A 20,567-nucleotide genomic window follows, 5' to 3' on the forward strand; every position below is an offset into this window, starting at 1 on the left:
TTGGCAAATAACATCCACGTTGCGTTTGGCCACCCATTTGAATGCAACTAAATGAGCATATTCACATAGCAAGCGCGTAAACCCGATTACAACCCTTTTTTTTCGTCTTAAGAGCTGCATTCACTTCCTCGTGGTCCGTCACTATAATGTCCTCTCATTCAACACTGAGTCTGTTATATGGCGGTGTGTGTGTCAGCTGCCCTGGCTGAAGGTGTGAATATTTTTCAGGTAGCTCGAGAGATCCTCCTCACCCTCCTCCTCCAGATGCTGCTGATAACACTGCAGGATACGGGAGGCGTTACTCTCCTGCTTCTCGTGAGGCAGGCACGCGCTAGACATGCCCAGGATGATGGTGGTTAACGACTTGATGTAATTCTTGGCCAGTGTCAGAGTCTCGATCTTCGAAAGTTTCTTGTCTGTTTTGACGTGAGGGATGGCCTCGCGCAGGGCCTGAAAGGCGTTGTTGAGTGTGTGCATCCTCTGCCTTTCCCTCTCGTTACTCTCCAGCCTGCGCACGTTGCGCTCCTTGGCGCTGCCGTTGTGTCGCCTGCGGCGCGTGCCCGCTCGTGAGCCGCCGTCGCTCCTCCGCGTCCTCCACGTCCGGTCGAGCCTCACGGACGCCTCTGAACCCTCCTGCTCGCTGGAACCTGGCTCCGTTTCCAGCGTAAAGTCTGGGTCATCCTGCTCTGCCCAAGATCGACCGTTCCGTTTTGACCCCTTTCCTTTGGACTTCATGCTTCACTCACCCACACCCTGGTGTAGGGCCCTGCTATGATCATACACATTTGTTTAGAGAAAAACATTCATTTATAATGCAAAAGTTATTTGTATGTATGACTTCAGTATTTAAAGTATATATTAGCTCATAAGTAAGCTGCCATCTCAAATGCTCTCTAAATACGTAAACATTATAGCCTATTAACTTGGAATATGTAACTGAGGGCATACTGAACCCTGGTATATTAACCATGGGTTTACTACAGTAAATATCGTGGTTTTTGTAATAAAACCCACAGTAACCACAAATTCACCTTGTATCCTATTATCTTATAATATTACTACAATAACAAAGATGGTTATATATTCAACAAGAAACATGCCAATAGGCTACATTTTTATTTAGTTAGGCTACTATTTATTTTAAATATTTACTACAAATAGACCTATTCTTATTTTTGTTTTGTATAATAGGCCGCCTACTTACAGTTGATTTATAAGGAAAAGTACACTACTACAATTAGGCTACATGTCTTTTTCTAAAGACGTAAAGAGTTTTAATTTTCAAGTAATTTGCCTAAAAAGGAAAAACGTAAGAAAAACAAAAGTTCTTGTATAAAAGTAAATATCAAGGCGTCCACGTGTATATTATCTCTTATAGAAGCCTCGTGCACTAGCTGTCAGTCATTGCTTTTTAGGGGGGGAAGTTGTTCTTACCTCAAAATGAATGTCCGCCAAACTCAAAGTGATGAGTGTAAACGATAAGAGCGTTACTGCGAGCGTTGTTGTCGAGCTGACCGCCGCAGTCAGAATGAAATGATAACGGTCACATGCGCTCTACCTGTTGCTGCTCGATGTCCACGTAGCGCTTTTTCAGCCAATCAAATGCTGGATCCATTTTGTCTCGAGTCACTGGTGAGCTGGCGCATGCATCGGAAATAGAGATTTGAATCTTGTTCATGCGTTCAGATGATGGTGACAGCGCTCTGCCACATCTCTGCTCTTACTTCAAGTGCTGTAAAGAAGAGGAGAAATACTGCTGATTAAATGTTCTTAACCATGCAAATCACAAACACACTGAGGCGTTTCACCAGTGGGGACTTTCCAGTAATAAATACAGAGTTTCAAGTGGATTTATTTTTTATAGATAAGCGAACGAAAGAAAGAAAGAAAGGTACAGAAGAAAAGAAACAAAGAATGTGACTGGAGAGATACAACTGTTTCCATATCATTTTATCTGTTTAAAACACTCAAATATTTGCATAGTCATTTGCATTTCAAATTGGTCTTCCATTTAAACATTTCAAGAAGCTGTACTGTATCTTTTGTCTTAAGGTCTCATCAAATGTGTACAGGGAACCTCCCTTTAAACAAACGGTGGCATCAGACAGATCAAACATAGACGTTTACTTTTCACCTGACCACAGGGAACCTTAAGGCAAGATCTAAGGCATTTTAACGGTTTTCTCATGTTTTCATGTTGCTCTCTCGTTGCATATCCTGCATTGTTGCATGAATAACTATACAAACCACTCATGCTTATGAAAGCAAGATATCTGAATATACACTTCAAGTTATTTTTACTAAGTATACTTAAGCAAAGTATTATAACTTGTGTAGTAAGTACTACTTGGGACTATATTGGCCCACTTTTTAGTCAATAAATATTATTTTAAGTAGGTGTAACAGTGGTAAATTACATCTATATTTTCTGAGAAGTACCTAAACTGCATGCATTACACTGTTAAAAAAAGTAATTTTACAGTAATTTTTCACAGATAATATAAAAAAACTGTAATTTTACAACATTTTATTGCTTTTAAAGAGATACTTTGCGTATTTCTGAAATACAGGCAAAATCTATTAAATTACAGAAAAGACTCCAAATTTTATTTGTAATTTTACGGGAAAAACTGTTCTTTTTACAGTATATTTCAGGCACCCCAGCTCTGTTTACTATGGGATTTGTTTTAGTCTGTTTTTGAAATACGGTCAAAGACCATCAAATTACAGAAAAAGACTGCAAATTTACAAGAAAACTGAGTAAAACTGTTATTTTACAGAATATTTCCGGCGCCCCAGAAGCAGTAATTTGAACAACGTCATTTTCGACACGCCTGTGAATTTACTGTTTTCCTAATGTCATCCCACATAATGTAAAGAACCTTCTGTGAAATATATAATTTTAATATCTTTAATTATGACTGAGTAAGGCCATGTCAAAAGTTGAAATCATGGTAAATCAATGGTTAAAATCAAACTTTGATGTTCATTATCTCACTATTACATTATGAGACTTTATCCTGGTTTTCACAGACTGGGTCACATTTTTGTATGGGATATAATAAAATAAATGTTTTTTTTTGTAAGCCTTTTCCTCCAAAAGTTAGTGCATTTCACACCTGTTTAACTCACAAGAGCTATCAGCTCAAACAAACCCTCCCTCTTGTACTGATGTCCTTGGTTGCTGTAGAGTTTGGCCTCAGACTAATGCCTGGGCTTGCTGCTCTGGACTATTGTAGCAGGGACTGAATGCTGAGACTATGGAAACAGTTTCTATCCCAACCCACAGTTTATTTAGCGTGGATCCTCCGGCCGATATGTGCCACTTACACTGATAGCAATCTGCTTATAAGCGAAGAGTCATCCTGGTGCAAAACCACAAACAGACACATCCAAATAACACTCATTCAAAATTACATTCATGCATATAAACCCACACACTTCCACCTGACTTAATATTTAGTAGTACTGATATACTGTTTTGTAGATGCACCTTTTATAGTTTACCACAGTTCACCGTAGTATTATGTTTCAAGATAACTCTCTCATTTGCATACTCTACACGGAGGTTACATCGCTAACACGCTGCCCGCTAGTCCCTTGTGTAAATAAGTCACTCATTATCAGCCCCATGCTAAGTGTTACATTCCCTTCAGTACAACCGGTCAGAGAAGATATTGTCAGAGGACTAATTGTGTGTTTGATGAGAATTTAAGATGATAAGGCTCAATGTGTTTTAATTAGCAATAAACAAATATGAGTTTCGTAGCTCAAACAAGACCCGGAGCTCACAGCTGGCTGCCTTCAAGGTTGAACGTAATAATAGCTGTTCAAACACAGGTCTGTACACCTGCACTGTTCACTTGAATGTTTCTTCACACTGAACTGATGTTCAAAACATAAAACAACTTATAGACAACGTAATAGAATATGGTTAGACTCAAGCTCAAGAGGGAGTGGTGTTGTATGACTGAATATTAGCACGGCTGTGATCATGACTGTGGTATTGCTTTAATATTACAGTTCTGAAAACAGGAATTAAATGTAAAGTTACCAAAGAAGATTGTTTCAAAAAAGGCCAAACCATCAAACTTTGTTTGACACTATGCAATTCACAGACTGGAAAAGAGTAAATTGAAGTGGAGAGACAGGACATTCCCCCTTCTTTTCAAAACTTCTCTAATCACTCCAATCCCGCTCCACTCCAGGTTTTCTATCGACTCCTTTTCAACTCCAGGACACTTGCAGTTGTAACCAAATAAGTAATGTCCAACTTTGGAAAACTCTTCACTCTTTATACAAATATAATATTAAAAATGTTGTATGTATGTTGTTGTGGAGTGTAATCTGAAGTTCAGCTTTGAGAACAGTTTAAAAGCATAGTTCACCCCAAAATGAAAATTCTGTCATCATTTACTCTTGTCATTTCAAAACTTTATTTCTTCAGCAAAACACACACACAAAAACATATTTTGAAGAATGTTGGTAACCAACAATACCAATCAGCTTCTTTATGGACACAAAACCAATGCAAGTCAATGGGTACTTTCATTTTCTTCTTTTGTGGTCTGCAGAAAAAAGTTGATGACAGAATTTTCATTTTTGGGTGAACTATCCCTTTAAAGGTCTTGTGTATGAAATTTTAGCGGTATCTAGTGGTGAGGGTGCAAATTTCAACCAACGGCTCACTCCACCGCTCACCTCTCCCTTTCGAAGCACTACGGTGGCTGACACAGGAGAAAGATGTCATCATGTTTACGCTTCTTTGCCAAAGGAGATAACGTATTTATGAAATGCGCTCTGTAGAGCAGTTTGTCCGTTTAGGGCTACTGTAGAAGCAACATGGTAAATTCCATTGCAAAGGGGACCCGCTGTGCATGTAGATAGAAATAACTCATTGTAAGTTAACATTAACAAAACACTTCATTATGGAAGGTCTTTATACACCTCTGAAGACATAGTTACGTATATTATATTGCATTTCTGTTATTAAATCCTCCAAACTAATTACAAACTGGACCTTTAAGGACACGCAATGCTTGGCTAAATCTTATTGAATAAAGGCCCAAGAGAATAGCTACAGAATATTATTGCTTAGTGAATGTATGAGTTATTTTAGTGAGCTTTTATTCTAGTAATGTAATTCTTCATGCATCCCACGTTGATGTCATAATCCTATTTATGTCATCATCCGTGATCTGACTGTACAAAACACTGCCCAGGAGCTAGAGCACTCAGGCCTGACTCATGCCGCGTCATAAAAGGGGGAAGAGGGGGTCAAGTCACTTTTTCCATGACCCAAAAGATGGTCAGGCGAGCGGGGAAAAGTACAACCTGTTATGTCAGGTTGGCTTCGACAGATACAGGTACCAAGGCAATGCTGCATCAGTCGACATCTTCAGGCACCCCAGGCTTATAACCAAATTTATATTAGCCACATGGTCCATGTAAACAATGCAAAAAATAACTAAAAATAATTGCTTTTCTTAAGTCTACTTGATTTGCTCAAATTGTGAACACTGTTTTAACAAAATGAAGGAAATACATTTGAAAATGGTTTGGATATTAAATTGTGTAGCTAAAGTGTTTCGCATCCTCGCATTACAACTGTTGTCATGTTTTTTAGCAGAGCCAATCAGCTTGCAGGACTGGAACTATTCCTTTAAGAAAATGCATTTTATACTGCTTTAAGATGTAACATTGCAAGTCATAAAATATCAACCTAAACGTTTAGTCTGAGAGAGAAACATCATTTTCTAAAACACATTTTAATCATTTAATTCTCACAGTTGTGCACTGACAGATACAACAACTTGGAGGACACCTGAGACCTTAGGTCTTAACCATGAATATGTGAATTAAGAGTCTCCACCTGCTTTTTGGACTCACAATATTCTTGTTGAGGTGGTTGGTATCAAAACAGAAAAAAGGAAACACTATCTTCACAAGCAAACCAAACTCTGTGCATTACTTGGTAAATATTTGGTTGGCAATACTTGATCTTCCGCTATGACGCATCTTTCAACAGGAAACCTGTAAAACCACTTCATGAACTATCAGTCAACGCACTATTGGAAACAAATAAGCTTATTCCTGAAGTCCAGTTGACATTTCTGAAGTGGTGAACCTGGGAAAAACATCAATTTATGTAGGTTTCAGCTCTTGTCTTTTTTTTCTGCAGGTTCACGCTTCAATTGCACAAAAAAGTTTGTTTAGGAAATGTGTTTCTGTTTAGAACAAAATGGGGGTGCATAAATAAGGACAGATTTTTTTATTTTGTGGTTACGCTTTAAAACATGTAATATCTCCTTCACAAATGAATCTGCTCTGAGTTTTTCATATTTTTTTCTTCAGTGGCAAGTCCTTCATGGTGGTAGGAGCTTTAATTGCCCACTAGGTGGTGAACCACACAGTGCTGTCCGATACACAAAGGCATTTATTTTTACACGAGGGCAAATATTATTATAATAATAATATCATTATAGTAATAGATGTTATTATTTATAAGTAGGCCTATCAAATTATGAATTTAACAGTTATACAGAGCACAGAATGGAACACTGTTTTGAAACAATATTGAAACAACTTTCATTCATGACTTGACACTTTGGGAAACAACATTGTTTTTCATTCAAATAACTGAATTCAGGCAATACACATTTTTGTGCCAAAGTAAAGTTAATCATGAAAAACAAGGAAAACTCATAATCCACAGGTAAAGTTTTACGGGTGGCTGAATATCATTGCAATCGCCTGAAAATGCATCAATTATTTTATCTTGGCCTCTTACTGCAGCGCTTGAATAAATATTGATGCCAAGCATCAGCGAATGCGCAATAGGAAACGTTTACCCTGCCACTGTCTCTAGGCAACCCTGAAACGATGACTCAGTGCGCTGACTCAATAACTACTGTGACGAAGTCAGTTAAGACACACACGCACGCACGCACACACACACACACACACACACACACGCACACACCATCTGTATGCATGAAGGAAATCTCTCTGTGTTGAGGTAGAGAACTAATCCTTGTCTCCTTTAGCCCCTGGATCAACATGTTTGTGTCCAACAGGTGGAAAACCTCTGACTAGTCTTTTCCCCACCCTGTAAATAAACACAAACACACACAAGCACTTACTCGTAAACATTGCTTTGTTGAAAGAACAAATTTGAGAAATTATGAATTGTAAGGTACATTTTCTGTGTACTATACCCTTCTCCTCTTTTTAACTATTTTTCAATGTTCTGCACTGCAAAACAGACATATTACATTTGTATCCATGTTAAGCATGCATAAGTTTTAAGAAAGATTTAAGAAACATTTCATCGCCTAGGATTCTTTCTACATTCTGAGCAGTTTTAAGATAACAAGCTTCAAAGTTTTTTGCAATCCATTTGACTATAAAACCTTTTTGTTTTCTAAAACATGTCCCAAACTGTACACAGAGAACAAAACATCACAATGTCAATACATTGTCACAGAATAAGAATATGTGAATGACTCAATTTGGACAAAAACGTCAGATAGAACCTTACAATTCCAAGGCCTGCTGCATGGGAGCCAATCATCTGTCATGTGACTCACTGTTCACTAAAACTCCTTGTTGCAGACTGGGACAGCAAGCAGACTTTGTCCGAAAATAAGATGAAAGAGAGAAAAATTACAGAAAATATCTACCATCAGAATCTGACAGAAGAGTGTGAATGAGTGGCAGGGTAATATAATAGCCTAACACATCATTTACGCAGACATTTCGGTCTGGGAATCTTTGTTTTTTACAGTTTTTGCCCATTGCTTGAACACTATAGACACATGCTTAGACCAAAGTAACAAAACTTGAAGCTTTTGTTACTATACCTTAAACACAGTGTAACCATACCTTAAACAAAAGCGCTGCTTTGCACTTTAGTTGCAATTCTGCAACACACTTGCTTCTGCACACTACACACTATTTCACACATAAGACACTTCGTTCATAAATGAAATCTCATGGGTACCATTGGGAAAACACATCTATTCAAAATACAAAACACATTGGGTGATTGAAAACACTTAGACACACACCTGAAAAATCTTACTTACAAAACTGAACACCAATCAGCCAGCCATAAATAGGCCTCAGTTGAGCCATTTTGATAACTTTGCAAGCATGGAGGCAGGTAGAGCAAGAGGTAGAGGAAGACAAAGAGAGAGAGGAGTAGGACGTGGTCAAAGAGGCTATGCACGGAACAGTATTTCAGATGATATTAGAGCAACTTTGGTGTATCATGTGACAAATCATGGCCTGACAATGAGGGAAGCTGGGCAGAGAGTCCACCCACATCTAAGCCGGTTCACAGTTGCATCCATCATAAGGACATTCAGACTGGAAAACAGGTATGTCCTCAACTCTCTACTCCAGACTGTATTCTATTCTGACCATTTCTAAACCCTATTTTTTCCGCTTGGAGATGGCACGTATATGACCGCCAACCACATGCCCGCACGCCTCTTCTACAGGCAATGGAAGAGGCATGTGGAGACATTGAGGTAAGGTCCATGGATGGATTCGGCACACAAGGCGATATTTTCCCCGTTGCTTAGCAGGAGAAAATATCGCTTGTGATGTTGATGAGATCCCGTGGCCAGACCCAAACAGACGGCAGGATCCATAATTCCACCCACACACAATTGGCCTGTTTTTCATTTACAGTAGTGTATTTTTGGTTTTATTTTTGCATTACTGCATTTACTGTACTGTACTGTAAAGTGTAGTACTGTGATGTACAGTATTGAGGTGATGTCATTTGTAACCTTTCGGTACTTTCATTTTTGGTTGTTGTGAAAACCTTTGTTGGAGAAGAAACATAACAAAAACTGTAAGTGTTGCATTGAGCTTCACAGAATGATAACTGATGGACTGAATAAAAACAGTGAACATTAAAGACTACAGTGTTTTTTATATAAAGTACACTAGTGTGTTGCTGCTAATCTGAAAGTGTATTCATATGATGCAAGTGTGTATCATTTTGCCATCAGAGTGAGATTTTGACAAAGGATTGTTAGGTTTTGATAGCAGAGTTTCAATTCGACATAGATGTGAATGGTTTACTTCCCAGTGTTGTGTCTTGTGTGCTTGTGTGTAAAGTTTTGACACAATGAGCCGAAGTGTTGCAAAAAGTGTTCAAGCAATGGACAAAAACTGTAATGCATGTATCCTAAAAAGACAAGATCTTGGATCTGTGGACATAACATTTAAATGTTTCACATTACTTCAACTCATAAAAATAGGTTAAGCAGTTTTATCGTATTTTTATTAGTTACAGCACTCACCACTGGACAAAACTCAAAAAGGTGAAATGCTTTCTTACAGTTTTTTTCAACTGCTTACACACATTTTCAAAACGTTGCCTCTTTTTTTCAAAACTTTACACACAAATCCAAGAATTGCACACACAAAATGCAAAATGCCTCACATCTCTTTCAAAATGAAGCACTACATTAAAAATATCACAAACACATTTCAAAAGCAAACATTTGTCTTCTGTTGCAAACACTTTTACCGTAATGTTATATTTTGGGATATATCATGTACACACAGTTATTCAAAACCTAAAGCTCTTAGTTCATGAGCTCCTCTGTACATTTCTGTACAAGATTGAAAGAAATTGGCAGAGAGATGTTTAAAATTCACTGTAAAAACAAAAGCCAAACTTTTTATTTCTTTTGTTTATTTATGTTTTTGCTGGTTGTGAATACAGTATTACTGCACACGGTACGGAAAAAAAAATTCTGGAGGACACAATGTATTGTTGAGGGACTCACAGCATTTATGTTCGCAAAAATTGTGGCATCATTACAGTAAGCATATGGTTGCTTATATTTCACGAATTCTAAAAGCATTATTGGCCAAAACCAAATTCACGATAGCCGTCTCTTGCTCTTCAGTGAACATGAAACCTTCGCCTTTCCACTCTGTAGAAGATTCAGGAACAGTGTGAGTATGTGCCATAAACTGTAACATAATATACTATTTTATACAATATGGTCAGAATGTCTTCTTACAGTTGGCCTGTACTGCTGTACAGTGTGATACCTCACCAGACTGTGACCAATGCAGTGCACTGTAGTAAATGAATGCAAGGGTACTACTGTAAAATACTGTATATGTATTATAGCCTACTGTTTGTGTACATTAGATCATGTGTACATTACAGTAGATTGTTACATACCTGTTCTCATTTCTAAAGGTTCAAATTATACCTGCCATTGTAAATCGACTCAAATTGGGCTGGACTCTCTGTACAGCCTCTCTTGTTGTTACATTAAACCGTGGTTTATCACATGATCAATGACTGTAGCCCTGATCTCATTCGACACCACACTTCTTGTTCCTCGTCTTCCTCCTCTTCTTCTGACTCATCCTCTAATTCGAACTCTGCCTCGTCCTCTGGCTCTCCCTCCAACTCCCCTTACTCTGTTTACATTGTTTGCATCCATTGTTCAAAACCTATAACTTGACCCTTGGCCTATTTATAGGCCTCTTCTAAAGTCATGATTGGTTGGTGTTAAGTAAAGCAATGTGTGTTTGCACATGCTAGGAGTTAGTGTGAGGCACTGATGAATTAGTGTTGCATTTTGATTGGTTGTGTTTGAAAAAGGAAATCAATATGCTTCCTGTAAGATCTTTGTGTGTTACATAGAGAATTGTGTGTTGTGTTTTGCAAAAAGTGTTTTATGAAACTGAAAACTGAGTCAAAGGTTGAGAATTAGTGTATGGTTTTGCCAATTTGGTGTGTGGTTCTGGTGTTTGAGTGTCAGGTTTCAGAAATTGTGTGACAAGTAAACATTTTGTGTGTAAGCAGTTGAAAAAAACTGTAAGCAAATTTGGCTGTACTTAAAAATGTGAAGGCAGCCCAAATAGTGAATGAGTGAAATAAGTGTACAGTGTAGCGCCCTCTGGTGGACATTATTAAACGCACATCCCATTTTGCATGTACTGACATCTGGTGGCGATTTATTAATATAACACCTCATGCAAAACTGTAATGGGGTCTTGTTGATGTTTTCCCCTCGAACTTGTGGCATATCTTGATATCTGAGGTGATGTGCACATAAAAATATAATAAAATAAAGATACACAAATAAATATAAATGTATATAAATAAACATTATTTATTTTTCATTTATTTATTTGGGATTAACAAATAATTTAATACAGTATGTCCCTTTATTGCTCCTGTAGGTTGTCGTCGGTTAAATACTGAGAATTTTGATATATAATACATTAAATGTAAGCAAACTCCCCCAGTTCTGAAATACATATTTAAGGGGTTACACTTTGCAACCACGTGTGGTTTAGGAGTTGTATCTCCTAAGGAAAATACAATGGGGGCGGGTGGTCCTGAGGCTCATTGTGCTCCTCTGGCAACAAAATCACTGATGCTGGAGTTTTACTCAATACTTAACAGCATCAGGATGTTGTTCCCAGCAGACACACGCACATAGTGTACACGCACGCACGCACGCACGCACGCACACACACACATGTTGGGTTTCCATGTTTTATGGGGACATTCCATAGACGCAATGGTTTTTATACTGTACAAACTATATATCATATTCCCTACCCCTAACCCACCCCCTAACCATAACAATCACACACAACTGTCTGCTCTTTTAGATTTTCACAAAAGTTAATTCTGTATGATTTATAAGCTTGTTTCCTCATGGGGACAAAAAAATGTCCCCACAAGGACAAGGATTTTGGATATTGCCATCTTTGTGGGGACACAAAAACGTGTGTGTTTGTCCCCACACACACACACACACACACACACACACGCACACACACACGCACGCACGCACGCACGCACACACACACACACACTCCCTCTATCAGGCCTGGTGTGGGGAGGAGCAAACGTGCAGCTGAACACATATGGTAGTTTAATCCACACAGGTCAAGAAGTGAAACAGAGTTTCGGTTTCTTCGTGGGAAATGTTGTACACTCATAACAGTTTTGCTTCAAACTTTTGATACTGAAGACCCCACAGCTCCTGTTAAAACTGGCAGCTGAAAGCACTAAGAATATGAAAAACAGCACTGGAACAGTTTTAATAAGTAAATAACACAAAAAAAGCTAACCTAAAAATGGGCTGACTGTAATTTAGCATGCTTCCAAAAACGGTTCACAGTTTTTTAAATGGGTTTGCACCGACAGTCAGTAATAACACTTCACAAAAAAATGGGACCAGAACCTCACCCTATCCTTTTACATAGAATCATCATATCCTTCAAACAGATGACAAGTGACACCGAACAATTCATGAGAGCTGTGTAATTGGATGCCTTTGGGCTTATTCTGAGCATGCAAATCAGAGCCAGCCGCACTGAGTCGTGCATGCCCCTCAACAACAGTTACTCCATTCGCCCGGTGCCCCGCTGCATTATGGGTAAGGGACAAAAATGTAACGTCAGCCTTGGCCACCGCAACCTTTTTTGGAAACGTTGGGAAGTGCCTCGTACAGCAGCTCGGGTGTGCAGACAGTCTGAATGGTGTGAGTAATATAAGATGCATATGTAAACACAAATAAATTAGCGTCTTCGGCTGAAGTTAATATGGTGACATATTACATTTATGTGCTTATTTTTTAGTGTGCCATAGAAAATCGAAAGCCATAATGTACTTTGAAATACAGTTTCATTATAAAGCTCAGAAAGAACAGTCATTATTTCCAAATATACTGCATATATTTACATATATGTGATTTCTATTAAGGATATAATAAAAACATATTCATTGCTATTTAAGTAAAAACTATCAACAAAATACATAAAAAATCAGATGCACAGATAAAGTTTTAGTGGACAAGTTTGTAATATCTGTCCCCTGCCAGAGAAGATCTGAGGAGGGCTGATTTGGCACTGGGTGTGAGTTACTGAACATCTTAAATTAGAGCGGTAGGAAGTTAGCTGTTAACTGGAATAGAGGCCAGTTCAGGCCAAATCCTTGAACTATTTAAAGTCCTCCTTACATGATGTGAGGATCCATAGAAATAAACATAACTCAATTAGAGGATCAATATTTTACAATTACTTATTGCAATCCCTTGTTTAATACATTTTGTCCTTATTGATGACTAAATTAGTACACGAGTACATGATGATGTCAAATAATCCAACTTTACACCGTTATGCAACTAAAAATATGAGATCTGATTTGTGTGGAGATGCCCAAACAATTTCCAACAAAAGTACTTCAGTTCATAAAGCAAACAGAAACAAAAGGTCTTATTCTGCTAAATGAATATTTGAAATAAAACCATTAAATGGCTTATTTTCATTAGAAGAGATTGAGCCTGACATAAACAGTGACAGAACCGCGGTCATCTAGGGTTCTGTACAGTGATTCTAACAATAGCTCTGTAAAGAGGTCTAAGCTGTGATAAGGTTTGAATAAACACATCTATTAACCAATCAGCATCAAGGACCACAACTATCCATTTTATTTAATTGTGTCCAATGATTCTCAAATCTAATTTCATGAGTGTAGCAAGGCTGATATGAGAATGGTTCAAAGGTGATGTTTTTAAAATAGTAATAGAGCCATGGATGTGTTAAAATTGGATGTTGAACTGGCAAGATTTAAATACTTTTTATGTATTTTACATTACATTTGCCCTGCTGTTATAATTAGCGTGCTGTAATATGCCGTAACATTCTTGTCCATTTTTTTTCTAATTTCATCCATTTTCTAAACTTGCTTATTCTCTGCAGGGTCTTAAGGGCTGGAGCCGCAGCATCTCTGGGCACAAGCAGCAGACACCCTGGATAGATGGTCGGTCCCTATTAAACTTAACTAATCATGGTTTCTCCTACTTGTAAATATACATATGAAAAATATCAACTGGCTGATGTAATGTAGCTGATGTCATGTCATATATCATATCATATTTCAATAATTATCAGTTAAATAATATAATATTTTCATATTTGTAATTATATGAAATGTACTTTATAAAACAATGGTAGATCATGTTTTAAAATAAAAAAAATAAAATAGATTAATATTTGTCTATACAAGGAGTCTGTTTATTTTATTGGAAAACATTTCTGGTTAAGGAAGAGGTACATGAGCTTTACTGATGAAGTTGTTGTTGTACAAAACACAATAAACACTATGACATATTATATAGCAATATAGCAGTTATAGCAATCAAACCAAGAAACAATTTAGTTTTAACAACAACAGTAATACAACAATAATACTCTGTACTCTAGTCTAATCCAGTATGAAAGCTGTATATGGGCAGGGATGTTTGGTAGATTTTGTAATTTGCTGTGTCACTATAATCTAAAAATAAAAGAAGCTCTGTCAGTCTCGGCAGTCTGCCTGCCTCTGCAATGCATTTATGGATCACGTTTCTGTGTCTTGCGATTAAGAGGACCTCTAATGTAAAAACAAATCTAGGATATTTTACAAAGCAGTTTATTCAGTAAGACTAATATTAATGGTGCACACATACAGCTCATAAAATGTGAGTAAACACCATCAGCTCAAGAACAAAAACGTTTCAATTTCAAGTTGTTTTTCAGAAATCATGTAAATTATCTGCACCCAAAAGGTACGTTGTTGCTTTCCTTTCTCTGTCAAAACCTTTAATGTAGCCTATTTATAGTTGAATCTATTTATAGTATAATATGAAATATGTTTATTACTATAGTTTACTTATACTATATTTCAATAAATAAAAAATGATAATATTCGGCTCTATATTTTGAGTATTTAATGATGTGAAGCTGAATGTGTCTGACTTTGAGAGCAGACTGACCCCGTCTTTGACCTATGACCTCTGACTCAATAAATCATCACTGAGGTCATCTTGCCTGCTGTTTTCCCTTATTCCCTATGTTTACACAGAATTTATGCAAAGAAACGCACGTCACCTGTTATGAGCCTGGCTGACATCTTACTCACTAAAACAGTTTGAGAATTTATATATGAAAAAACATTTGCAGAATGAAACGCTGCAAAAATGCACCGCCAGGTTCGTAACCATCGTCATGACTGTTTGCTGCTTGTATTATTGTATTAAGCGTGAAGTCCATCCAAGAGATCCTGTCAACCAGAGCCAGGTCAGAGGTGGTTTAGGGAAACCCCAAAGCAGCAAGCAGAAGGACAGCTACTAAGTCGTAATGCAGCTGGCATGCTGGACCCCTGCTCTTGTTGCATGGCTGACTGCGGTTCGGTCCAAAATTCATTACTGCTGTGCCCGACTGCAGAAATAACCCCACTGAGATTGAGAACGTTTCGTAACCCAAAAGACTTTCATACACTTTCAAATTATGAAGACTGTCCATACATAACCGGCAACTATCCACTTTGAATGATTGCACCATCATTGTTAATTTTGCTTAGTTAATACAGTATTTATTATTACCTCATAGGGGTCTCGTAATTCACCATTGTCAACAACCGTGATATTGATAACCATGATTATTGATACATTGTGATGGTAGTATACGTAAGTTACATGAAACACAACCAGGTTTTTTAAGTCCGTTTAATATAATTTATATTCAAATGACTTGTAAATGCCAATTCGATTAGACTTAATTGTCCAGGGTATGAAATTTAGCAGCATCTAGTGGTGAGGTTGTGAATGGCAACCAACAGCTCACTTGACCACTCGCCCTCCCTTTCGAAACACTATGGTGGCTGACACAGGACAAAGATGTCATTGCGTTTTTTGCTTCTTTGCCGAAGGAGATAACGTGTTTACAAAATGCGCTCTGTAGAGCAGTTTGTCCATTTAGGGCTACTGTAGAAGCAACATGGCGAATTCCATGAAAGGAGACCCGCAGTGTGTATAGATAGAAATAGCTCATTATAAAAACATAACGCTTCATTATGTAAGGTCTTCACACATCTCTGAAGATATAGTTATGTATATTATAACACATTTCTGTCATCAGATCCTCCAAAAAATGACACACTGGACCTTTAAACATTTAAAGACGCTTTACTGTAGGCAACCGTAGAGCCCATCGTTTTTTTTTTTTAAATGGCCCATGTCAACCACAATCATTTTAATCCTGAGCATTTATCCAAACCATTTAGTGAGGCATTGAAAAAATCTTTTAACAGGACGCCACACTAAACATTCTCACACTTGTTCGCGCTGCAGAGGCAGCTGCTGTCCAGATCTAATCCCCACATGCCTACAGTACACAAGCACATGGAATGGCTTCTTTTTGGATGTCAACATGACATTGCTCACGGCCTTGTTGAGGATGGACATCAGAATTGCAGTTCAAAGTCTTTCTTGCTGTTACACAACTGACCCAAGTCTTAGTGAGGTCATTGTGGAACACCAGGACTCTCTCTGGCCTCCTGCCACACTTCTAGATCCAATGGGCATATCAACGCTCAGCTCAAGAGGAATTCACAGCCTGGCGAGATGGGTCGCTCAATTAGCGCTTCATTTATTTCACAGACGCGGTGGAGGAAGTGCATCCAACAATCATGTGCTGAGGGTTGGGGCGAGACAGGGGGAACACGGGATATGAGAGGCAGGTGTTGCGTAAACGGCCCAAACGGGCATTAATGAGTTTGTGTGTTTTGTGGCGGCTTTTAGATTTACGGCTAATGATGGGATCTGGACTGAGGTCACTTTAGGGTGTCCATGCGTGTACTCAAACGAATTCCAACCTACGCACACTTGGTGCTGAGTGATCCATGTCAGGGAAAAGGAGGGGCGGGAACTAAAAGCGAAGCGGTTGGCTTGGCTAAATCTGAGAGTCCCATCGGCATGCATCGTTCACAGCTGGTGAACTGGAAATAGATGGAGATGCAACTGTAGCCGAGAGACAGAACGGCAAAATCTTTGCCTGTAATTATGAACTTACTACATGATTGGCTTTAAGAAGGGCAGCTTTTAAGAGATTGTACATACTGTAGATCTAATGATCTGATGACAATGATTTTGGCATATGAAGAGCAATTGAAGATAAATTAAACAAGCTGTAAATTCCATTTTTAGGGGTTGGACAGTGAGACGTTTCAGTCGGTTACTGAGAACGCTGGCATGGAAAATGAGCGCCTTAAAATAAAACGGGGCGTGTTTTAGATGGATAATAATTTAAATACACATTTCTCAATTAGCAGCTTGTTAATCATTCCTCGCTGTCAAATTTAACACGTATTTATTACTATTTAGTAACTATTAAACTATTAATATTTATTAAAATATTAAACTATTTTTGAAGCGATTCATGGGTACATGGACTTTTTATAGATTTTACATGTGAATGGGAATGTATAGGGGGAATTTTTTTATTTTCACCTAAACTAGTTTATTGAAATATTTGATAAATATTTGTATTTTTATCATTTGTATTTTTTTATACATTTTTTTAAATGATGAGGTCACAAAAAAAAACGTGCCTAAACATTAAAAATATCCAATTTTAAATACATTTTAATGATAATAATAAAATCTTAGTATCATGTCACACCACAACATGTGAACTTCATAAAAGTATTTTATGTCAACATAAAATACATTTGTCTATCATTCCATATCACTGTAGCTCAACTAGAACATGGTCAATGGTCATAGGTCATAGGTCAATTGCCGGTAAACACACATGCTTGAAAAAAGAGAAACATTTTCATTCTATACATTTTTTCATCATGTTCAGCTTTAAGAAGACACGTCCATAGTTAAAGATAAAAATAATCATGTCCTCATTCACTGTAAAAAAATTCCAGAATAATTGGAAATTTTCTGGCAGCTGGGACGCCAGAAATATTCCGTAAAATATTTTTTTTTCCAGTAAAATTACACTTTCCCTGTTTTTCTTTTCAGTCTTTTTCTGTAATTTGACGGTTTGTAACCATATTTGAATAATATGTTAACATTTTTGTGAAAAAAATTGAAATTTTGTAAAACAAAACTTGAAAAATCAGTAATAAATAAAATAGAAAAAATTATAATATATGTAGTAAAAATAATACGCCTTCACTCACCATCACAGGCATGCAGAACAATTTGTTACATTCCGACCATAAAAACAGTTTAATCATATATCCTCAGACACTCCTCACAGCACCTGGTATGACATACAGTATAAACAAGCCACAGAATGCCAGTGTTCCTGAGAATATAAAGTCCAGCCCCAATCTCTGTCAGTCAGGAAACATGGCCTTCCTGAAAACAAGAGGTAGTGTATGGAGAGGGACAAGGCCGCAGGAGCGAGTAGTGAGCTGGAAGGATGTTTTTGTCATTGCTTTGGACCCTGGTTGGCAGCCCACGCAAACAGGCAGACGTCCATCCTCAGGAAAAGAGGCTAAAGAGGAAGTCGCACTCACGTCACATCAGTGTACAGTCAACCTGCTGTGGACGGGCACGTGCAAAGACAAAGCTAGTGGTCGCATAAACACACAAAAACAGGTGCACTTCATCTGATCCAATGCTTTTGATGTGTGTTCGGTGGAAAAAATCTCAGAAGAATCTGTCACGACAGTTGCCTTTAAATCATTTTTGTCAGTAAGCCATATGACAACTGAGGAATAACAGGATATACATTTTAACCGAGTGAACAAAGCACACAAGAAGATTGAAAGAAAAAGGAAAAAACATCTTGTTGAACCAAATATAACCTGTTATCATAAAGCTCAAGAAAAATGAAAAGACTGCTTGAGTTTTGTCTTTATTCAGCCTTTCTGCAGGAATGACAAGTCACACAACAGCAATGTGAAAGATTGAGAGAATGCAAGGACGCATGAAAGTTGTGAAAAACATCAGGCTTTTCCCTTCAAACATTCATTTTGAACTGATCCAATACATGTAAAACCATTAGTATTCTTTTGTTTAAACATGAACATGACCTTTAAGTGAATGAAAATTCTGCCATGAATTACTCACCCTCAAGTTGTTCCAAACCTGTACACATTTCTTTGTTCTGTAACATAAACACAAAAAAAGATATTTGGGAGAATGTTAGCAAATAAGATTTCTGGGGCACCATTGACTACCATTGAAATGGTTGTCAAAGGTGCCCCAGAACTGTTTGTTTTCCTATATTCTTTCTTTTTTGTTAAAAAACAAAACAAAAAAAATTATACAATATATATTATACTTTCTACAATGGTAGTCAATGATGCCCCGGAAATCTCAGTTGCTAACATTCAACCAAACAAAGAATTGTATACAGGTTTGGAACAACTTGAGGGTAAGTAATTCATGACAAAATTTTCATTTTTGGTTGAACTATCCCTTTAAGTATCCAAGATCTGCGAACATTGTGTTTTTTTGAAAAGTTTGTCCCGTTTTCATTTTTATTGCATATAATTGCATTCGAATTATATTTTTACCTAAACACATAAATAATAAATTCAGAAAAACTGACAATCATTTTGCAGTTGTCTCATAATTTTATTTCAGTGGCTGTCACAATATCATACGTTCACCATCATAAAATAAAAAATCCCATGATATTATTGTGATATCTATCGATATTTCTTTTAATAAATGGGCCTCTCAGTCAAATTCATCTTTCATTTAGTTTTGTGTTATCTCATTTTTTGGCCAACGGATTATACTCAAAATACAAGTATAGGGAGGCAGAGAGAAAAGTTTACAACCCTTTTGCTTGTAAGGCAAAAAGTTTAATGTTCTTATGAAATATGTAGTATTAACATGATGGTTTTTCATTTCACAGTTATTGTCAGTATATTGTGATACTTATACCGTTAATAAATCATGAGACTTTTTGTGTTTGTTTGTTTGCTTTACTTAATAGATGTGTTTTTGTAGCAGGGTAACTTAAAGATTTGTGACATGAGCTGACAAATGTACAATATCATGTGATATATAAATCACAAAAGATGCATTACATAATGCTTGTATAGATGACTCAGTTCAAGAGAATACTGTTTTTGGTTGTTTCTGCAGAACTTCTCAAAATGATCTTGTGCTCTTACGGCAGCTGAAACCAAGGCCTTCCTCATGGCTGCAGATATGGATGGAGATGGGAAGATCGGATGGGAAGGTGCAAATCTACAGTGTTTAGCACACTTTACCACAGCGCAAGTAACAAATGATTTAAACAATGAATTTAGATTATTTATGATGATATATATAATGAATTTAGGTAAATATTCATTTTAATTTTCTTTTTCCTTTAGAATTCTCCGAACTTCCTGAGATGAGTGAGAAATGAAAGTTCTTTCCTCTGGTCTTTTCTTTCGGCAGTGTAGTTTCCAAAACTGTATTTTGAGGATTGTGCTCTGTCTTGTCATTGTTACTGTAATGTTATTGTATGTGCTAGAAAATAAAGATGTTTAAACAGCTGTTGTGGCATATTTAAGTCATTTTAAGGGGGAATTCATAATTCCTTAAAAATGTCAATAGTTGTGTTGACTCTGAAATTACCAAAGAAATTAAATACTGTCACACATTACAAATAAACAAACATGAACAGGGTTTTTGCCAAGTTTGAGAACAGAAAAAATGCCATTGCTTATTTTGTGTGGATTCGTGTGGATTTCAATACATCTTTCCATTCTGACTACT

The 20,567-nt window shown here is 37.2% G+C and overlaps 1 protein-coding gene and 1 long non-coding RNA gene across 4 annotated transcripts; one reads left to right on the forward strand and one right to left on the reverse strand.

Moving 5' to 3' along the window:
- Positions 1 to 63: 63 nt before the first annotated feature.
- Positions 64 to 18,349, reverse strand: bhlha15 (basic helix-loop-helix family, member a15). Of its 3 annotated transcripts, none has more exons than XM_057327661.1 (5): positions 18,020 to 18,349; positions 7,541 to 7,632; positions 6,983 to 7,108; positions 1,435 to 1,732; positions 64 to 766 (listed from the first exon to the last, which is right to left on the reverse strand). In XM_057327661.1, exon 5 carries the CDS (start codon positions 733 to 735, stop codon positions 193 to 195), a length of 543 nt encoding a protein of 180 aa, XP_057183644.1. In that variant the 5' UTR covers positions 736 to 766; positions 1,435 to 1,732; positions 6,983 to 7,108; positions 7,541 to 7,632; positions 18,020 to 18,349; the 3' UTR covers positions 64 to 192. The 3 variants fall into 3 exon arrangements, 2 of the variants coding, with proteins under 2 accessions (XP_057183644.1, XP_057183643.1); XM_057327660.1 differs by having other exon boundaries at positions 64 to 769; XR_008962367.1 differs by lacking the exons at positions 64 to 766; positions 1,435 to 1,732 and having other exon boundaries at positions 5,789 to 7,108.
- Positions 13,766 to 20,409, forward strand: LOC130550241 (uncharacterized). Its single transcript, XR_008962369.1, has 3 exons — positions 13,766 to 13,825; positions 19,947 to 20,084; positions 20,180 to 20,409. It is a non-coding gene; the product is annotated as an uncharacterized LOC130550241 (long non-coding RNA).
- The last annotated feature ends 158 nt before the right edge of the window (positions 20,410 to 20,567 follow it).

Source organism: Triplophysa rosa, unplaced genomic scaffold, assembly GCF_024868665.1.
Source record: "Triplophysa rosa unplaced genomic scaffold, Trosa_1v2 scaffold266_ERROPOS124324, whole genome shotgun sequence".
Lineage (NCBI taxonomy): Eukaryota > Metazoa > Chordata > Actinopteri > Cypriniformes > Nemacheilidae > Triplophysa > Triplophysa rosa.